At 37.5% G+C, this 23,711-nt stretch overlaps 1 protein-coding gene across 6 annotated transcripts in view; it reads left to right on the top strand.

The window, feature by feature from the left end:
* Positions 1-23,711, top strand: part of LOC110461026 (cys-loop ligand-gated ion channel-like) — a 178,996-nt gene that overhangs the window by 113,097 nt on the left and 42,188 nt on the right. The window contains exon 1 of one of the 6 annotated variants that reach the window (XM_021514297.1): positions 15,305-15,519. The exons of the other annotated variants lie outside the window; for them this stretch is intronic. Within the exon in view, the coding sequence (XP_021369972.1) occupies positions 15,379-15,519 (141 nt within the window). The 5' untranslated portion in view covers positions 15,305-15,378. Of the gene's footprint in view, positions 1-15,304; positions 15,520-23,711 lie in introns of those variants that run through there. 6 annotated transcript variants of the gene reach the window in all.

Raw genomic sequence — 23,711 nt, 5'->3', positions numbered from 1 at the left:
TGTAACAAAAATGCTATAATAACGATTTAATGATTTTTAGAAATGGAATTGTTAATTAAAGTTGTCATTTTGTCATTTGACCTTTCATGCACTAATAAAAATGACACGTATCGTTTATTTTCGTTAGTATTGGCAATATCGTTTAATTAGATTCCAACTGTTGTGTTTAATGTATTTCGATCAGAACATTTTCAAAGTTTATGGCTGTGGTCGGCAATATTGTCAAATTGAATCAGACGATTATATTTATCTGAACTAATACAAACATGAATAATCAAAACAACAGCTTGCTAATTTGATTTATTTATTTCAAAGGACTAGGTAAGGATTACAATAAATTGATGTTTCCGCATTGCGCAGGAAACAACATGTCCATAGAGCTTTAGTGGGGTTAACAAAACCCCAACGCACATATTCGTGGATACCAAATTCAGCAATGGAAAAAAACAATTATAAGAGGGAACGCAAATACCTATTTGTATCCGTGCATGATACTTGATAAATAATATCATACGGCATTACTTTCTAGTAGAAAGTAGAAATACACAGCTCTAAGAGACATGGGCGAGTGTGATGGTCGCCATCAGAATCTCTTTAGGTTTCTGTTCTTTGTGACAATTGACAAGTATCTTGTATTTTTGTTGTCACTTCTGTGGATCTCACTTTAAGAACGTGATTGACCTTTAATTGACCTACATGTACACGAGGCAGAGGACGCCTACCCTTCCGCAAAACCTGTTTAATTTTTCTTGTACTTTATCAGTGGTATCTTTGTAAATATGTTTGGATCATATTTACTCCTAGTACGAACGTTTTTGAGTTCGAACTATAATGTACGATTTTATTTACATTTAGGGTTAGTCCAACCTCATGGATACATAAATCAATGCCGGACATCTGTCCTTACGGGCATTGCTAAGATCTGACTGCTGTCTTGCAGAGTGACAAACATGAGGCGTAGGGCTAGCCAATAAACTTGTCCTGGGTTGATGTGTAGGGGCAGTTTTCCTTTCATGCCGATCGTATCATCAAACTAGACCGATACAAGGAGTTAACATCTACCATAAACAGAACTGCATACACGCTATAGGACACGGTTGGATTATCTATGTGTCCAAGTCGGAACGTCCATGCATTGGGACCGTATTCACGAAACTGTTATCATGCTCTAGCATGAATTCTGTGCTCAAACAAACTTTCTTGTAACTTTCTTTAATCAAGTCATATGGTCAACAATCAAGAGTAAACATTGCAAACATTTTTAAGCTTAAACTCTTTTTCAAATTTCAAACATATTATTGACAAAATGTATTTTTGTTAATTTATCACTGACATATCACTGTGGTCTTGAGCACAGACTCTGGGTTTGAGCATGAAAACATGCTCATGAACAAGGGCCCGTGTTACTGACCATTTTTAAGCATCAGACCACAAATAGGGTAATCAAAACAACAAGATTAACCAAAATGTTAACAAAACCATAACTTGAACTAAAATTAGATAAAACTAGGAAATGTGAACAAAGGAAATATTACATAAATGCATAAGAAAAATAAGTCCAGGTGTTCCGGAAGTGTGAGCGTCTTCTGTTTTATCGATAAAACCCACCATGTACATCAAGGTCAAATGCAAGTAATAACATTTCGAGAACTCGGCTGGTGACAGCATAAGCAAAATCATCCACCTTCGTCATTTTTTTCTCCTTTTGTTTGTCTTAATGTGAATGTACTTTCTTAAGCATGTCGTATAACAATGTTTTTTTAGCACACATGAATAGGAACCTTTCTAATTTTCCATTTTTTAATAAACTTATGAATTAGTTTACGAGAGAAACATTATAACGTTATCATCAACTTAAACCTGGACGTATGTCTGAGGCTGGGTCATGTGTCCTGAACTGGTCACGGTAACAGATATAACAAATAAAATGGTTTTTTTCCCCAATCAAAACAGGGTGTGACACAAACATTTTAATGCTCGCAATCAAATTAAATATCGAAATAAAAAAAAATATGTTTCCAAACCAAGAAGGTGTCAATCAAAATAAATGTTTCAAATAGAAAGAAGTGTCACAAACAAAATACAAAAAGAATATGTTTCCGAACAGAAATACTTTCAAATTCAAAATAAAGGTAGCCAATCACAAATAATATCAGCGAACATAAAAAATATGTAATCAATGAAAATCAATGTCATAATCATAGGAATGTGGGAAATCATAAATGTTAATGAATTTCGCCAATTCATAGGATTGCAACCTATAAAATAATAAAGTCACCAATATATTGGGATTTAGCTAATCATAAAAAGATACCACCGATTATGGAAATGTTATCACAGAAATGTAGCAAATCACAAAAATGTTAACAATGAAAGAGAATTTGACCAATCATAGATACATTGCATTGTCGTATATCAAAACCAATTTATCCTATCTTAAATGATGTAATATATCTTTAACCAATCAAACGTGAAGTACGCAATCATAAATATTGTCAATGATCAAAAGTAATGTAATTATATATATAACCACTCATAAATAGTATAACAAATGATAAGTATGTCTCCGATTCAAACGTTCAATCAGCAATCAAAACGAATGAACGAATCAAACAAAACCATATATCACAATTCAAAAGAAATACCACGACCGTAATGTATGCCTGAGTTGATTGATTAAAAATCCGTAAATAAAGATCCAACATCACAGGCAATATAGTCGTATACCTGATCTTGTACAGCCAAGTGGAAGCAAACGATGTGTTGTGAGGCCGTTTGTTATGGTTTAATGGTCGGCCATTTAATAGTGTTGGGCATTGATACTCGCCATTATCACGTATCTGGTACGGGTTAATGGCCATCAATCCAGGTCTATGTTACTGGTAAAGTTGACATTCACAGCAACGCTTCCAATTTATTCTACATGGTCAGGGTGTAATGTATGTGTCTCTGGTTCATGCTTATCCTTATCTTATAATTTCCGAGTTTGTCTGGTCATTATTGTGGCTAACATTCACGAGAAAATGTCCATTACTTTGTATACAGTGTAATAATGTGTCTCTAAGGCTCTAAGGGGGAGGGGGAGACTGTTGGACGTTTACTTACTGTTTTGCGGCTTATTATTTGTGAAAATATATTTTCGCAATTGTGGTTTACATGACTTGCAAGCAAATTTACAGAAGACACATACAAACATATGTTCCTTACAATAAAAGAGAAAATTTGAGAGTGTGTAAATGTTCGTTGGTGACCCCTTATACTTATCGCAATGTGTAAATGCTCGCTTGGTAACCCCTTATACTTATCGCAATGTGTAAATGTTCGTTGGTGACCTCTTATATTTATCGCAATGCAGAAATGTTTCTTGGTGACCCCTCATACTTATCGCAATGTGGAAATGTTCGCTTGTTGACCCCTTATACTTATCGCAATGTGGAAATGTTCGCTTGTTGACCCCTTATACTTATCGCTATGTGGAAATGTTCGCTTGTTGGCCCCTTATACTTATCGCAATGCAGAAATGTTCGCTTGTTGACCCCTTATACTTATCGCTATGTGGAAATGTTCGCTTGTTGGCCCCTTATACTTATCGCAATGCAGAAATGTTCCCTTGTTGACCCCTTATACTTATCGCAATGCAGAAATGTTCCCTTGTTGACCCCTTATACTTATCGCAATGCAGAAATGTTCGCTTGTTGACCCCTTATACTTATCGCTATGTGGAAATGTTCGCTTGTTGGCCCCTTATACTTATCGCAATGCAGAAATGTTCGCTTGTTGACCCCTTATACTTATCGCTATGTGGAAATGTTCGCTTGTTGGCCCCTTATACTTATCGCAATGCAGAAATGTTCGCTTGGTGACCCCTTATACTTATTGCAATGTGGAAATGTTCGCTTGGTGACCCCTTATACCTTATACTTATCACAATGTGGAAATGTTCGCTTGGTGACCCCTTATACCTTATACTTATCACAATGTGGAAATGTTCGCTTGGTGACCCCTTATACTTATTGCAATGTGGAAATGTTCGCTTGGTGACCCCTTATACCTTATACTTATCACAATGTGGAAATGTTCGCTTGGTGACCCCTTATACTTATCACAATGTGGAAATGTTCGCTTGGTGACCCCTTATACCTTATACTTATCACAATGTGGAAATGTTCGCTTGGTGACCCCTTATACTTATCGCAATGTGTAAATGTTCGCTTGGTGACCCCTTATACTAATCGCAATGTGGAAATGTTTGCTTGATGACCCCTTATATTTATCGCAATGTGGAAATGTTCGCTTGGTGACCCCTTATACTTATCGCAATATGGAAATGTTCGCTTGGTGACCCCTTATACTTATCGCAATGCAGAAATGGTCGCTTGTTGACCCCTTATACTTATCGCTATGTGGAAATGTTCGCTTGGTGACCCCTTATACTAATCGCAATGTGGAAATGTTTGCGTGATGACCCCTTATATTTATCGCAATGTGGAAATGTTCGCTTGGTGACCCCTTATACTAATCGCAATGTAGAAATGTTCGCTTGTTGACCCCTTATACTTATCGCAATGCAGAATTGTTCTCTTGTTGACCCCTTATACTTATCGCAATGCAGAAATGGTCGCTTGTTGACCCCTTATACTTATCGCTATGTGGAAATGTTCGCTTGGTGACCCCTTATACTAATCGCAATGTGGAAATGTTTGCGTGATGACCCCTTATATTTATCGCAATGTGGAAATGTTCGCTTGGTGACACCTTATACTTGTCACAATGTGGAAATGTTCGCTTGGTGACCCCTTATACTTATCACAATGTGTAAATGTTTGCTTGGTGACCCTTTATACTTATCACAATGTGTAAATGTTCGCTTGGTGACCCCTTATACTAATCGCAATGTGGAAATGTTTGCGTGATGACCCCTTATATTTATCGCAATGTGGAAATGTTCGCTTGGTGACACCTTATACTTATCACAATGTGGAAATGTTCGCTTGGTGACCCCTTATACTTATCACAAAGTGTAAATGTTCGCTTGGTGACCCCTTACATTTATCGCAATGCAGAAATGTTCGCTTGGTGACCCCTCATACTTATCGCAATGTGGAAATGTTCGCTTGGGGACCCCTTATACTTATCGCAATGTGGAAATGTTCACTTGGTGACCCCTTATACTTATCGCAAAGTTGAAATGTTCACTTGGTGACCCCTTATACTTATCGCAATGGGGAAATGTTTGCTTGATGGCCCGTTATACTTATCGCAATGTGGAAATGTTCACTTGGTGACCCCTTATACTTATCGCAAAGTGTAAATGTTCGCTTGGTGACCCCTTACATTTATCGCAATGCAGAAATGTTCGCTTGGTGACCCCTTATACTAATCGCAATGTGGAAATGTTTGCTTGATGACCCGTTATACTTATCGCAAAGTTGAAATGTTCACTTGGTGACCCCTTATACTTATCGCAATGGGGAAATGTTTGCTTGATGGCCCGTTATACTTATCGCAATGTGGAAATGTTCACTTGGTGACCCCTTATACTTATCGCAAAGTTGAAATGTTCACTTGGTGACCCCTTATACTTATCGCAAAGTTGAAATGTTCACTTGGTGACCCCTTATACTTATCGCAAAGTTGAAATGTTCACTTGGTGACCCCTTATACTTATCGCAAAGTGTAAATGTTCGCTTGGTGACCCCTTACATTTATCGCAATGCAGAAATGTTCGCTTGGTGACCCCTTATACTAATCGCAATGTAGAAATGTTCGCTTGTTGACCCCTTATACTTATCGCTATGTGGAAATGTTCGCTTGGTGACCCCTTATACTAATCGCAATGTGGAAATGTTTGCGTGATGACCCCTTATATTTATCGCAATGTGGAAATGTTCGCTTGGTGACCCCTTATACTTATCGCAATGTGTAAATGCTTGCTTGGTGACCCCTTATACTTATCGCAATGTGGAAATGTTCGCTTGGTGACCCCTTATACTTATCGCAATGGGGAAATGTTTGCTTGATGGCCCGTTATACTTATCGCAAAGTTGAAATGTTCACTTGGTGACCCCTTATACTTATCGCAATGTGGAAGTGTTTGCTTGATGGCCCGTTATACCTATCGCAAAGTTGAAATGTTCACTTGGTGACCCCTTCTACTTATTGCAATGTGGAAATGTTTGCTTGATGACCCCTTATATTTATCGCAATGCGGAAATGTTTGCTTGATGGCCCGTTAAACCTATCGCAAAGTTGAAATGTTCACTTGGTGACCCCTTCTACTTATTGCAATGTGGAAATGTTCGCTTGTTGACCCCTTATACTTATTGCTATGTGGAAATGACCCCTCATACTTATCGCAATGTGGAAAGGTTCGCTTGGTGACCCCTTATACTTATTGCAATGTGGAAATGTTCGCTTGGTGACCCCTTATACTAATCGCAATGTAGAAATGTTCGCTTGTTGACCCCTTATACTTATCGCAATGTGGAAATATTCGCTTGGTGACCCCTTATACTTATTGCTATGTGGAAATGTTCGCTTGGTGACCCCTTATACTTATCGCAATGTGTAAATGTTCGCTTGGTGACCCCTTATATTTATCGCAATGCAGAAATGTTCGCTTGGTGACCCCTTATACTTATCGCAATGTGTAAATGTTCGCTTGGTGACCCCTTATACTTATCGCAAAGTGGAAATGTTCGCTTGGTGACCCCTTATACTTATCGCAATGTAGAAATGTTCGCTTGGTGACCCCTTATACTTATCGCAATGTAGAAATGTTCGCTTGGTGACCCCTTATACTTATCGCAATGTAGAAATGTTCGCTTGGTGACCCCTTATACTTATCGCAATGCAGAAATGTTCGCTTGGTGACCCCTTATACTTATCGCAATGTAGAAATGTTCGCTTGGTGACCCCTTATACTTATCGCAATGTTGAAATGTTCGCTTGGTGACCCCTTATACTTATTGCAATGTAGAAATGTTCGCTTGGTGACCCCTTATACTTATCGCAATGTAGAAATGTTCGCTTGGTGACCCCTTATACTTATCGCAATGTAGAAATGTTCGCTTGGTGACCCCTTATACTTATCGCAATGTAGAAATGTTCGCTTGGTGACCCCTTATACTTATCGCAATGTAGAAATGTTCGCTTGGTGACCCCTTATACTTATCGCAATGTAGAAATGTTCGCTTGGTGACCCCTTATACTTATCGCAATGTAGAAATGTTCGCTTGGTGACCCCTTATACTTATCGCAATGTAGAAATGTTCGCTTGGTGACCCCTTATACTTATCGCAATGTAGAAATGTTCGCTTGGTGACCCCTTATACTTATCGCAATGTAGAAATGTTCGCTTGGTGACCCCTTATACTTATCGCAATGTAGAAATGTTCGCTTGGTGACCCCTTATACTTATCGCAATGTAGAAATGTTCGCTTGGTGACCCCTTATACTTATCGCAATGTAGAAATGTTCGCTTGGTGACCCCTTATACTTATCGCAATGTGGAAATGTTCGCTTGGTGACCCCTTATACTTATTGCAATGTAGAAATGTTCGCTTGGTGACCCCTTATACTTATCGCAATGTGGAAATGTTCGCTTGGTGACCCCTTATACTTATTGCAATGTGGAAATGTTCGCTTGATGGCCCCTTATACTTATCGCAATGTGGAAATGTTCGCTTGGTGACCCCTCATACTTATTGCAATGTGGAAATGTTCGCTTGATGGCCCGTTATACTTATCGCAATGTGGAAATGTTCGCTTGATGGCCCCTTATACTTATCGCAATGCAGAAATGTTCGCTTGGTGACCCCTTATACTTATCGCAATGACTAAGATATACATGACGGGTGTCGCCGACGTGACAATAATTGGACATGGCTAAGATATACATGACGGGTGTCGCCGACGTGACAATACTTGGACATGACTAAGATATACATGACGGGTGTCGCCGACGTGACAATAATTGGACATGACTAAGATATACATGACGGGTGTCGCCGACGTGACAATAATTGAACATGACTAAGATATACATGACGGGTGTCGCCGACGTGACAATAATTGGACAAGACTAAGATATACATGACGGGTGTCGCCGATGTGACAATAATTGGACATGACTAAGATATACATGACGGCTGTCGCCGATGTGACAATACTTGGATTTGACTAAGATATACATGACGGGTGTCGCCGATGTGACAATAAGTGGACATGACTAAGATATACGTGACGGGTGTCGCCGATGTTACAATACTTGGACTTGAATAAGATATACATGACGGGCGTCGCCGATGTGACAATGCGTGGACTTGACCAAGATATACATCCTTATACTTATCGCAAAGTTGAAATGTTCGCTTGGTGACCTCTTATCCTTATCACAATGTGGAAATGTTCACTTGGTGACCCCTTATATTTATCGCAATGTGGAAATGTTTGCTTGATGACCCCTTATATTTATCGCAATGTGGAAATGTTCACTTGGTGACCCCTTATACTTATTGCAATGTAGAAATGTTCGCTTGGTGACCCTTTATACTTACCACAATTTGTAATGGTTCGCTTGGTGACCCTTTATACTTACCACAATTTGTAATGGTTCGCTTGGTGACCCTTTATACTTACCACAATTTGTAATGGTTCGCTTGGTGACCCTTTATACTTACCACAATTTGTAATGGTTCGCTTGGTGACCCTTTATACTTATCGCAATGCAGAAATATTCGCTTGGTGACCCCTTATACTAATCGCAATGTAGAAATGTTCGCTTGGTGACCCCTCATACTTATTGCAATGTGGAAATGTGCGCTTGGTGACCCCTTATATTTATCGCAATGCAGAAATGTTCGCTCGGTGACCCCTTATACTTCTCGCAATGCAGAAATGTTCGCTTGGTGACCTCTTATCCTTATCACAATGTGGAAATGTTCAATTGGTGACCCCTTATACTTCTCGCAATGCAGAAATGTTCGCTTGGTGACCTCTTATACTTATCACAATGTGTAAAGGTTCGCTTGGTGACCCTTTATACTTATCGCAATGACTAAGATATACCTGGCGGGTGTCGCCGACGTGACAATACGTGGACTTGACCAAGATATACAGGACGGGTGTCGCCGATGTAGCAGGAGAAGGTTCACTTCCCGGAACAGATATACATGGCGGGTGTCGCCGATGTGCCAATACTTGGACTTGACAAAGATATACATGACGGGAGTCGCCGATGTGACAATACACCCCTTATACTTATCGTATTGTGTAAATGTTCGCTTGGTGACCCCTTATATTTATCGCAATGCAGAAATATTCGCTTGGTGACCCCTTATATTTATCGCAATGTGGAAATGTTCGCTTGACGGCCCGTTATACTTATCGCAATGACTAAGATATACCTGGCGGGTGTCGCCGACGTGACAATACCTGGGCTTGACTAAGATATACATTACGGGTGTCGCCGATGTTACAATAATTGGACATGACTTAGATAAACTTAACGGGTGTCGCCGATGTGAGAATAATTGGACATGACTTAGATAAACTTAACGGGTGTCGCCGATGTAGCAGGAGAATGTTCACTTCCCGGAACACTTGGTCTAATTATCCTTGTACTTTTTCAACGGTCTCCAATGCAAATCTTTCCTATGTTCATATATATATACATGTCTGGTGTCGCCGATGTGACAATCCTTGGACTTGACTAAGATATACATGACGGCTGTCCCAGATGTGACAATACTTGGACTTTAATTGGACATGACTAAGACATACATGACGGGTGTCGGCGACGTGACAATACATGGACTTGACTAAGATATTCATGACGGGTGTCGCCGATGTAGCAGGAGAAGGTTCACTTCCCGGAACAGATATACATGGCGGGTGTCGCCGATGTGAGAATAATTGGACATGACTAAGAGATGCATGACGGGTGTCTCCGATGTGACAATAACTGGACGTGACTAAGATATACATGGCGGCTGTCGCCGATGTGCCAATAATTGGACATGACTAATATATACATGACGGGTGTAGTCGATGTGACAATACTTCGACTTGACCAAGATATACAGGACGGGTGTCGCCGATGTGACAGTACTTGGACTTGACTAAGATATTCATGACGGGTGTCGCCGACGGGACAATAATTGGACATGCCTAAGATATACATGTCGGTTGTCGCCGATGTGACAATGCGTGGACTTGACCAAGATATTATACATGACGGCTGTCGCTGATGTGACAATACTTGGTCTTGACTAAGATATACATGATATACATGACGGGTGGCGGCGATGTGACAATACTTGGTCTTGACTAAGATATACATGGCGGGTGTCGCCGATGTGGGGGTACTTGGATTTGACTAAGATATACATGTTTGATGGCCCCTTATACTTATCGCAATATGGAAATGTTCGCTTGGTGACCCCTTATATTTATCGCAATGCAGAAATGTTCGCTCGGTGACCCCTTATACTTCTCGCAATGCAGAAATGTTCGCTCGGTGACCCCTTATACTTCTCGCAATGCAGAAATGTTCGCTCGGTGACCCCTTATACTTATCTCAATGTGTAAATGCTGGCTGGGTGACCCCTTATACTTATTGCAATGTGGAAATGTTCGCTTGATGGCCCCTTATACTTATCGCAATATGGAAATGTTCGCTTGGTGACCTCTTATCCTTATCACAATGTGGAAATGTTCAGTTGGGGACCCCTTATACTTATCGCAAAGTTGAAATGTTCGCTTGGTGACCTCTTATCCTTATCACAATGTGGAAATGTTCAATTGGTGACCCCTTATACTTATCTCAATGTGGAAATGTTCACTTGGTGACCCCTTATACTAATCGCAATGTAGAAATGTTCGCTTGGTGACCCTTTATACTTATCGCAATGTAGAAATGTTCGCTTGGTGACCCTTTATACTTACCACAATTTGTAATGGTTCGCTTGGTGACCCTTTATACTTACCACAATTTGTAATGGTTCGCTTGGTGACCCTTTATACTTATCGCAATGTGTAAATTCTTGCTTGGTGACCCCTTATATTTATCGCAATGCAGAAATATTCGCTTGGTGACCCCTTATACTTATCGCAATGACTAAGATATACATGACGGGTGTCGTCGACGTGACAATACCTGGACTTGACTAAGATATACATGACGTGTGTCGTCGATGTGACAATACTTGGACTTGCCCAAGATATACATGACGGGTGTCGCCGATGTGTCAATACTTGGACTTGACCAAGATATACATGACGGGTGTCGCCGATGTGGCAATACTTGGACTTGACTAAGATATACATGGCGGGTGTCGCCGATGTGACAATACTTGAACTTGACCAAGATATACATGACGGGTGTAGCCGATGTGACAATACTTGGACTTGACCAAGATATACATGACGGGTGTCGCCGATGTAGCAGGAGAATGTTCACTTCCCGGAACACTTGGTCTAATTATCCTTGTACTTTTTCAACGGTCTCCAATGCAAATCTTTCCTATGTTCATATATTATCTTTGTTTTAGCAATTTTGAGCTTCGAAATAATCGAACGGTTAAGAGACAATTTTAACATCGCATTTAGATAACCAAATGTTAGTGATAATAATGGCAGAATAATATTACAAAACTGACAGATAAGTTAGGCTTCTATGTTTGCTTAGGTTATTAGTATACGCTTACAGATGTAGACAATAACTTAATAATAGTTTATAACATTTTATATAGCGCCCTAACTAGCTAAGATAAGCCACTCTAACGCGCTTTACAGTACATAGATATACAATTAATACAATAAGCATATACATTAATCAACACAGTTTTGAGGAATTCGCAGGAGCTGCCTTATCAGTTGATAACTACTAGCCCTATGCCACCTGGCTAATATATCCCTATGTGTGTATGCCTGCGTGTGTGTTAGAGATGTAAAGTTTTTCTGTTTGTAGCGGGGCCGTGTTTCCAACGGCATCATTAAAAGTGCAATCTCACTTGAATGCTACAGCACGGATACCGCAACATCCACCCCAGACCAATTTATACTCCACCTGGGTTGTTGGAGTTGTGTGGACAGGAGAAAAACTCTTTCTGTGAATATCCATGCGTACGACAACTTATCCATATGCTGAGCGTATTTTTCAACCCTGTAAATCACGAAACGACTCGAGGTTTTCCGGAAGGTTGCACTCTTTTTTGGGCAGATTTTTTTATGTGAAGATCATTAAATACATTTTCCCTGTTCAGGATCGTAGCTGCAACGATATCTAGAATGTTGATTAGAAGGCGTTGATAAACCTTGTGTTTTATCCATTACCTCACTTTCCTCTTAGCGTTGATGTTACAGGTTATGAGCTAACCCAATGGTAGCCCCTAGCCGTATTACGGAATTTCGGAAAATAACGATGTGTTTTAGTAGCACAACAATGTAATGAGAGGTGTCCCATCTTTAATTTAACAGATAGGTTTGTCTTACCTGTGAGGTGACTCAACCGCATTCCGACTGCTTCGGCGCAGCACATTCCGGAAAAAAATATGTTTTAATCTATATTTCTAAAATTATTTTAGGCTTACACAAACGAAAAAGGAAAATTGACAAAAAAAAAAAAAAAAAAAAAAAAAAAAAACCTTATNATTTAAGTTGAAATGTCATAAAAAATAAATATTTACAAATGCCCTGGTTATGGAAAGCAATTACAGACGTACCTTTGTGACAAAAAGAGTAGATTTGCCCTGGTGAGTAAATCTGCTCTGGACTATGACCTTAATTATACCGACTTTACATGAAAGCTTAAAAAAAGGTTCACAAATGTCTCCATGGAAACACTATTTCCATGACATTGTCCACTATTTTGTGTTATTCTATTGAGTATCACTTTATGAATACGATATTACATTAAAGTAATTAGCTTATTGAATAATTACGTGTAAGTATAGGATAAACAAGGAACGCTGATCACTCCAATAACACGTATTGGCTATCTACCTGGCAAACTGACTGACGGTCCAACTGCACAAATCGTGTCGAATATTAAAATGTTATTGAAGGGGCCGGTCGGGGAAAAAATTACAAAATAAATGGGTCTAAATGCGTTCTCTGGCCTTCCAAAAGTTATACCACGGCAATGACTTTTGCATGCATCTTTTTCTTTCGCCGCGATGTTTACATTTGGTCTTGTTGATGACGCGCGTGCGGTAAAATTACATCACTGATCTGGGTCAATTGAGAGTTTTAGACTGTCAGATGACGATTTAGGATTTCTTTAATATGATATATATTTTTCTCTTAGGGAGTGAATTTCAGCAAAATTTGAATCGGTATATTTCATAAGAAGGTATTTTAAACATGTGTATGCCACTTTAGCAAATATGACATTTTTTCCCCGATCAGCCCCTTTAAAGCCTACAAGTTTTCTCTGCCTGTCAGGAAATATAAACCATTCACTCAAATTTTATTTGAGTAATTGTTGTTGATACAATTCCTTATCTTTCGAGTTCATTCTTCTGTCAATCATTCGTCTGCTCCCCGTTTGTTGTTGTCCATTTTCCTACCTAACCCTAACCCTACGGTATCGTAACGCTATACCTATCATTTCAAACGCGTCTTGAGGAGGACAGAGAGATTTTCCAAATGTCGGGATGCGTTCGTTTTGCGATTTTTCTGTATTGCGACAATATCAAGCGAGTTAATAAACAATACATCATAAATACGTAAAACAATTGCGACAAAAAACTGGTATATGCCTTGAAAAATTACCATGAAAGGAAAGCTTATGTGACCAGGAAAAAACGAAAACCGAGAGAATACCCAAGAGTCAAAAATCAAACTAGATAGAAGTAGGGCAGATTCATGTCCATAAAATAGTACAATGATAATGAAATTAGGTGTTTCGGAAAAGTAAACGCTTTTTGCTTCATCGACGACGCCTCCTTGGTAAATATGGGTTAAATCTAAGCTATGCCATGTCCTCATATTAAGACGACGCCTCCTTGGTAAATATGGGTCAAATTTAAGCTATGCCATGTCCTCATATTAAGACGACGCCTGCTTGGTAAATATGGGTCAAATTTAAGCTATGCCATGTCCTCATATTAAGACGACGCCTGCTTGGTAAATATGGGTCAAATTTAAGCTATGCCATGTCCTCATATTAAGACGACGCCTGCTTGGTAAATATGGGTCAAATTTAAGCTATGCCATGTCCTCATATTAAGACGACGCCTGCTTGGTAAATATGGGTCAAATTTAAGCTATGCCATGTCCTCATATTAAGACGACGCCTGCTTGGTAAATATGGGTCAAATTTTAGTAATGGCATGTCCTCATATTACGAAACGGAGTAGTGGCAACGAAAAAACATCGATGATGATACATTGTAATAAAAACATATCAGCCTTCACATTATACATAGAAATGGTTCATTTCTATATGAGATGGCGACCATAAAACGTGTCCAAATTCTTCAACCTGTATCATTGGAAACCCTGTCTGGTAAGCTTGTCCGTAAAGTTACATCAGCTATGCTCATGTTATTCTCAATGAATATAATGCAAATGGAAACATGATAATGCTCGCTCAAGGAGACAACATCTTTGTGATCATGTATTGGCCTGTTGATAGAGAGACTGCCTATGAAACAACTCCCCAAACATTTCAAAAATAATGGAATCTAAGTCCGTTACATAAACGGAAATCGCCGTTAGAGTCTAATGGGACTGAAAAATTGATGAATGCATTATATAATTTTGTGGCGGTGTATTGTATGTGCACAAATGCTAGAGATACCCGCCTTAGCGGAACCGGTCATGGTGCTGTAGTTGTACCCATCAGGTGTGACGTCTATGTAGAACTGTGAGTATCTTTAAACCTGCCACTGGATTTAATAGTCGTCTGCGCTGTAAGCATGTATTTGACTTGTATTTAAGTAGAGTTGGGATGTCCTCGAATTTAAAGCATGTACACAGCCACGCAGATCGTGATGTCACCGAGTGGAAGATGACCAAAGATAAAGTTTCGACTTACCGATGCGTTCTAGTAGCCGTATCTACCGTAATAGCGCTCAATTTCTATGCTAATTGACACATGGTCATTAGTATCAGTACTCGCTGTTGCTTAAAACTTTTAATCGGATTCCATGTGATTGGTTGAAAGAGAAATATCGACGTCGAATTAACTGTACAAAATGACACAACATTCCGCTGACCAGTCCTCCACTACAGTCGGCTGCTCTTGAATTTTAGATCAATAGCGAGGAGAAGACAATTTCTACAATCCGGTTGTTGCACAAGGCTCGTGTCAAATTGGCAAGGCGAGAACGTGTGAGGTGTAGGTGAATGCAGCATACACAGATGTAGCGACATGGCAAAGCATGATAGCAAAGGAATTCGTTCCCAGCAACAAAAATATACGTGGAAAACTGTTTCTACTAACGATGGTTTAATGAACGGTTCTAACCACCGGAAGTTATCTATAGTTTTACCGGAACATCCCGTGAACAAGGTAAGACTAGACAATAGATAAATCGGTTGGCAAGGTATTACGGCTAATTGTATTGGCAGTATTTCAGCACGTTGCGTATATTGACAGAGATAACAGTGTACATTATGACACAGTAGTGTGTATTACTGAGTAGGAGAAGCTACATACATTGAGCTTGTTTGTGGTCTTTGTGTTAAGAGTTAGAGTTATATATATTACAGTGTTAGTTCAGTATAGAAACCCATTGATATTTGAATTGTTCGTTATGCTATATTTAGGCGTAATTTTGTGTGTTTACATGTTTACTTTGGAGTACATGTTTTCGTGTAAGTAAAAGGTAGCATATGGCGTTTGTGTATACCCGGATAATATATTACACTAATTAAAAACGAGAATGAGTTATGTCAGGCTGGTTTGTCGGATGAATGTTAGAACAACACAGGTGATTAGGAAAGAGGAGACGAAAACAAGGATGATCGACTGTTTTCTATGTACGCGTGTGATGGCTAGTGTTTAGGACGGCGTACTTAGTAGGGTGAATACACACAGTACAGTTGCGTAATACACATTAATAAAGTCACTTTGTTATATGTCAGAATATCGTAACCATTTCTGTATACTTTATATGCTAATATACTTAGACATAAATTCAAAATAATACAGTAGTCTTATTACTATAATATTCACAGTTTATATTTATATATAATATAATTAATAGTTATGACTTCATTTTATTTAAGACGTTTTTGTCAAAACTTTCAGTTAAAAATGCTTTACATGTATATTGCTAGTTATAAGAATATGTACCTGGACTGTGGTTTAGAAGTATCACATACTGCATTCTCTATGATACTGAAACGGTCTGGTATTTGAAGATATATGATACCTGCTATTTTTGTAATGTGTATTTCTGGTCCAGGTTAATAATATATAGATTCTGTGGTAAGACGCCCGACATACTTATATTCGTTCTACCACTTTTCCTGTATATGACCTCGTTGCGACTATATCTGATCGATTGAGCAATTATTCAAGACATCAACACTTATCGATAATGAGAGATTGTTCCAGCTAAGATTCCTCTCATGTTTCCTTGAAGGTTTTTAGTGATGTTAGCAGTGTTATGCTATATGTATATGACAGCGATTGTTATGGCCTGATATAAGTCATGTTTGATCTTTCTCTGCAGTTGAACGATTATAATTGACATTATTATAAACCGATTAAGCAAATTGAAATTACGCCAACTAATTTGTTTTCGTGCTTTCGCTGTTCCTGTTGGTATCAGTTATTATCAAATTCATTAAATCATTGTTCTTGGCGCTGTTTGTTGCCACTGTTGGATATTTTCCTTCTATTTCACTACGCAAACTGTTCCTGTTAAAAGTTCTTAAATGCGCCTGATCGCTATAGGAAAATACGAGTTGACAAATAGACAACATGTTAAGGATTCTGGTTTTATGACATGTTTTCGTGTTGTTTTGTGTGGTTGCATGCTAAGTTTGTGGTTCAAGGATTTTATGACATGTCGAAGTTTTGGTGAAATAATATAGAAATATAAGTATATTGTCAATAAACGAGAACAGTACTTGAATTTATGATGGATACTAAATTGGACTGAGGAGACATCAAACAAAGCAAAAAAGCGTATCTGAAATCGGGCGTTGCCTGCACCGCTTGTGGCAGCGCCTGCGATATTGAACTTTCTACTAAAACGAACACGAGTGTCTCTCATTGAAGTATAGTTACTTTTATAAAAAAAAAAAAAATGAAAAATAGATACTTCAGTGTTTATCAAATACTCAACATTAAGAGTTTGATAAAGATTTGTTTCAATACGAAAAAGTAATTTTGCTCTAACGAGGTTTTGCTTATGTCAAATTACTCAGAAATGGACATATGGTATGCTTTACGTATTTCACATTTTGATAAACACAAAAATTGTGTATAGTAGATTAAATTATAAGGATTAAGTTGAATATATTTTTCATGTAATGTTAAACTTCGCGGTTTATTTAGAGTACACTCCGTTATTTTGTGTAATATCTCCATAACATGAAAAATATATTCAACTTAATCCTTAAATAAAGTCCATTATACTCATTATCATAGCCTTGCGGATAACGTCACCTAACTTCATTACGGAAGTATTCGTCTTTACTGAAACTAGTGCGGATTTCCTTCATCACGTACCAGACGGTTAGGCTGGTTAAACAAGAGTTGCTAGTTTATGTAATAGGAACGGACCTAGTGATCTGATGTGCCTTGCCAAAGACCTAATAGGCATGTATCAACATTTCCAGGCCCACCAGACTTTGTCCAAGAAAATGTTACATATCAAATTAGAAGTACTGATATGTCCTCATAAACGAACAGGCCAAGTTGTCAGACACAATGGCGGTCTGGAGATCACGAGCGTGTGACATCGTTCGAATTAACCAGTATATACGTAGGATGGAACAATTCTATAATGCCAGATGTGGGTTTGACCATCGTCGTCGAATGGGTTATGAAACGACTAGACATCAAACATAATTTGAAAACGCATGGGATCTTTGGGTCACTGATAAAAATCGGCTATAAGAGATGAACCTTTGTTCAATTAAATACCAAACAGAATAGGTCATTTCTGATTTACCTTTTACTTACCCAAGAAAGCTTCTGAATCAATAATTTATTTCTAAAAGTTCGATATAAGCCTTTCCTTTTTATATGTGATATTTCTTAAAATACAAAAAACAACAACAATATATACGGAAGTGTTAAATTTACCTAATATTTTAGCTTTTCTAAGACTTTGATTTCATTACACTTCTAGGTATTAGTGACTCCCAGGATAGGGAAGCATCTGTTATAGCAGATGTACAGAATGTATTTACCGTGTTCTGACATGTACTTATGTATAACTTTTGTACATCTTTATTGCATTGTGGGTTTCACTTGCTTTGATATTGCTATATATCTACATAATCTAGTGAGGCTTTAAAATAAGATTAGTTTCGGTACTTGTCTTTGATCAAAATGAGTTGGTTATAATAATACAATGTATACAGTATATATTCGGGAGATTTGGGTGGCACAGTGGAGAGGGCACCCACCTTTCACCAAGGCGGCCGGGGTTTCACTCCCCGATCAGACGTCAAAAGGTATGAGGTGACCGGCCCGATACATTTAAGTTCTAAAAACTTCTGTCATAATTGTTGTAAAATAAATATATTTATATATAGGATACATCATTTATGCAAACTGTAAACAAACATGGATAGACAAAACCACATACTACGATTCGGATCAATCAAGATCTTTCGAGGATTAATACATATCACACTAAATTATGTTACTGAAAATTTGAACTTTTACAAAAATTTCAAAGTTTTTTTTTATATAACTCAATTTTCATGTAATCTTTAGAGCAAAGCCAGTAGACCCAGCTTTTACTCGAATTTACCAATATTTTTATATCCAAGTTCGTTACAAAATTTGATCAAATCGTGTTTTATTGTTTGAGGCTTGTATTAACTTTCAGTTTGATTTTTGTTTTCATTTTAGATTTTTATTACATTTTCCCCACATTTGTGTTGGTTGATTCATAATCGCGGTGATTTGTAATAGGGACTCCGCGCGCGCGTTACTATTTTTAGAACCAGAAGGTCAATTTTCATTTTATGACTTTATTTCATTCAAAACGTCTCAATTGTCTGTGCTTAATGCTGTGCGTTCCTCTGAAAAAATTCTGTACGTTCAATCTTGTTTAATGGCTGAAATATAATCAGCTTTTACATCACAACGAACCTCAACAAAAGTCCATTGTTGATAAATATTAATATATAAACATGCATATCACTTAACAATATATAAACATGCATATCACTTAACAATATATAAACATACATATCACTTGACAATATATAAACATACATATCAATTAACAATATAAAAACATACATATCACTTAACAATATAAAAACACACATATCACTTAACAATATTTAGAGATAATCATATGACCATTTTGATATCACACCCCATATCAGCCTGAGAGTCCTGATATCAGCCAGAGGGCCGAAGGCCAGAGGGCTGATATGGGGTGTGATATCAAAATGGTCATATCATAAACTTTTTATCATATTTTGTTTTCTTTAAAATAAACAAAGCATACACAAACAAATCATTTCTTTATTTTATTTACTGATATTCATAAAAATGATGTATATAAACAAACGTCAACATTTAGAAATTCCTTAATTCCTACAAAATAACATGGTTATTAATAGTTTTAACAATATAACACAATGGATCTGGTTGGAATTCAATTTAATCACTGTCTGAATCGATCATCAACACAATTCAATTTTCAATATCCATTGCGCATTCCTCACTTATTGATTACAGTAATACTAACTAGAACCAACAGCTACCAAGCTTATAGAACGAATTATTATTCATTTGAATACTGTACCTACCTAAACCAAGCGCTCCTTTGTCATACAGAATTGACACTTCTTCCTTATTTAGTGAATCAGCAGCATTTGGGCGGTTTCCTTTGCCTTGAGTCTTCAAGTTCTTCATTTTGGCACTTAACACATCACGAGAATGTTTGAATTTAATATCGGTCAAAATATTGACGTCGTAGTGTTTCTCATGTAGGTAACGGTTAATGCTGGATTGTAAACACCTCAGACCTGATGGTTCGTACTCAGATTTATCGTTTTATCTGACGTTCATGAAGAACCTGGCCATGTAATCCGCCAACTGAACCGAGTCAATAGACTCTGGAGATCTCAACTCATTTTGAGACATCAGATAATCCGTGAACATTTTGATGTCAGATTGCGTTTTTCTCACAGTATTCTTGTTCCTCATGACATATGAGGAAATGTATCCTTGTTCCTCCTTGTTCCACGAAAGCTTCGGTATCATTAACTAGCATTATTAAATCGCATCCAGCATCCATTACACGTTTCGTCTCCTTTTCCAGGATTAAATCATCTAGTTCAACAATCCTTGCTGCCAGTTCCTCTAAAATCTCCTCGCCAGTACTAGCTATAGTCGCCATCGTTGTTTTTGTTTACGCAGACGACAGGTGTATCACTAATAAGCAAATCTAAATACGGAAGCAGCGCCATCCGGAAATTTGGATGGGGCTTTGTAAATCAACTTTTAAATTATTTTCCATGAAACGGCATTTATTCCATGCCAACAACTCGTTTGTTTACATTAAAAGCAGACAACAATAAGCGGAAACGGCAAAATCCGAAAATTTAGGAGGGGGTGTGATATCACTTTTCTAAGGGGTGTGATATCACTTTCAAGGGGGTGTGATATCAACCGGGCTGATTTTCAACTTGTGGAAATTTTAGACTTATCACATATACAAAAAGGGTGTTATTATTAGTAAACAAATGATAAATAAACATAAATATCAGTTAACAATATATAAACATAAATATCACTTAACAATATTTAAACATACATATCACTTAACAATATATAAACATACATATCACTTAACAATATATAAACATACATATAACTTAACAATATATAAACATAAATATCACTTAACAATATATAAACATACATATCGCTTAACAATATATAAACATACATATCGCTTAACAATATATAAACATACATATCACTTAACGATCTATAAACATACATATCACTTAACGATCTATAAACATACATATCACTTAACAATATATAAACATACATATCACTTAACAATATATAAACATACATATCACTTAACAATCTATAAACATACATATCACTTAACAAGTTATGTTCATATATATTGACACATGTGTTATCTGTGACACGCTTTATTGCCCGTGGACTTACAATTTATTACAATTGATTGACTGATAATGTAGTATATGAGTTCAGCCAACTAAGACCTAAACACATACATTGTAACCGACTGAAAATAACAGGAGACTTTGAGATAATATAGTTATATGCTAATTTCCCTGTGACATGTTTGTGTCTATGTGTAGTGGAGTCCTCTGGTATTGACAGCCAGTAGTTAAATCAACAGGGGGTGTGGCGAGCTAGTAAAAAACAAATTCACCACTTCTTTCATAGAAATCTAAAACATCCTCTAAATGGAACACAAATATGTTTCGTCCATTGTGTGGGGACAGAATCGGTAGCGATAACGGGCTTAAGAGATACAGTCTTAGATGACTGACAGGGTTCAAACAATTCAGACAAACGTCGTGATAAGCAGACTTTCTTTTCCAATTTTATTCGTTTAAGCGTGTATTTTAATTTTATTTATTTCTTTTAATGGTTAATATTTCTCTCAAATCTATTCGTTTATGGTTGTATTTTAATTGTATCGTCTTCCTTTAATACCCAATATTCACACTCTCTGCCTCCTCAATATACCAGGAGACCTATTGGTGCGCCGTTACGATACAAGGTATGGCACCTTCACGAGTGCTTTAGGACACTTGATTGAATTATATATGTTATTACAGGCTTCAGAGGGTCACGTGGTTGAATCTTGTAATGCATGTCCTGGAAATTCCAGCAAACTTCAGATTGGATTCGTTCACCGCCATGTTCTCGATTATTTTGGTATTGCCGCTGTGATGTAGTTATTGCCTTATTTACTGAAGTCATTACACTGTTATGTATTAAAACAGGCTATACTTGCCGTCAGTTGGTGATGATTCATGCATGTAATACGTTTCCCAAAAAGGCTTTAAATTGAAATGAAAATGAACTTACGTATATGGCGAAAAATAAAACGAATCACTGCGCTTATACAGATTATTGAATTTCAATGTTTTCGTTAAACAAAATCGTGTATTTCTTATCACTCTTCATGTTAAAACACCGGCAGAGGTTCTAGTCAACAGAAAGTCCGAGTTTAGACAGGGGTTCTCTTTAAATCTGTCCAAACAGTAGGCATCCTATCACACATTTAATATTATACAGTTATGGACTTTTGTGCTGATGAATATGATGTGATATGAACCTGAAAAAGTAATATTGACCGAATGTCTCAATAATTAATTTCAATATGTGGGTGATGTTCAATTCCTCGTAGGCCCATTGCATTGGCATGGAACGTTCGTTTTGATTTAGGAAATTCTTTACCGTTCACGATGTCCAAATTCCAGCAAATATATATTCAATCCATGCCTAATAGACTTGAGAGTTGACTTCTCGTAAATTCACCTTTACTGGAACGAGCATCCGTGTAATATTAAGCCAGGGTTAATTCCAACAATTCACCATCACATGTAGCTTTCGAAGACATCGTCAAGGTTCTTTTCTTTTTAAGTTAAGCATAAAGGATACGCACTATGTGTTCAAAAACCTTTTTGAATTAATAGCATCTTTATCTTCGAGCAATTTTTGGAAATTTTGAGATATAGCGGAAGCGAAGCGTTCGCCAGTAGCCATCTTCTGTTGTCGTCTAACATATCGCGTTCCGGTCTAACTGCGCATGGGGAATTTGCTTAGAAATCGATATTCACCGGATAATCAGTCTACATGACTTTTTGAGGACCGGTCACGTGTATAGGATCCGGCCAATGTGATTACGAGAAATTTCCAAGCATATAATTAAGCAGTATAAGGTGTCGATGTAATATTTGAGAACTGTAACATGTTCATAGTACATATGCTAAGTATTAGGACAAGAAATGGCACACACATTAGATAACCGCTTGACCGACTATCTCTTACGCTTGAGTAATTTTTAAAGCATTGTTATATATTGCATAAATGCCGTGTAACGATTTAAATATATATCCATTTCCTAGCGTTTAAGTTTTGCCTCATGTAGTTGCATTCAGTTGTGACGTGTGTATTAAACTGTAAGACAATCGTCATTTAATAGTATTAGATATGATATTAGCGTACGCAGTCATGACTGCCTCTATATCTACATCAATATAATGGAAAACACATGACACATTGGTATTTTGACTTCAATTTAACAACAATACACTCAGTCACTAATAATGGCATCTAAACCTGGAAATGTGAAAAGATATTGTGTTCGTGTTAATTTCTTATGTGAGTTATACCATTTGTATTTTGTTTACCATGGTTACAAATGTATGTGTCACGTTAAACAGGTATGACCTATTCCGCATAACATTTTCAGGTACATTTAATGATGACGTTCTACGCAAACACCTTAATTAGTAGTGTTCTCAGTGTAATAATACACATACTCTATCTGAAAA

This window comes from Mizuhopecten yessoensis, unplaced genomic scaffold, assembly GCF_002113885.1.
Source record: "Mizuhopecten yessoensis strain PY_sf001 unplaced genomic scaffold, ASM211388v2 scaffold10537, whole genome shotgun sequence".
Lineage (NCBI taxonomy): Eukaryota > Metazoa > Mollusca > Bivalvia > Pectinida > Pectinidae > Mizuhopecten > Mizuhopecten yessoensis.
This window is presented reverse-complemented; position numbering and strand designations above follow the sequence as displayed.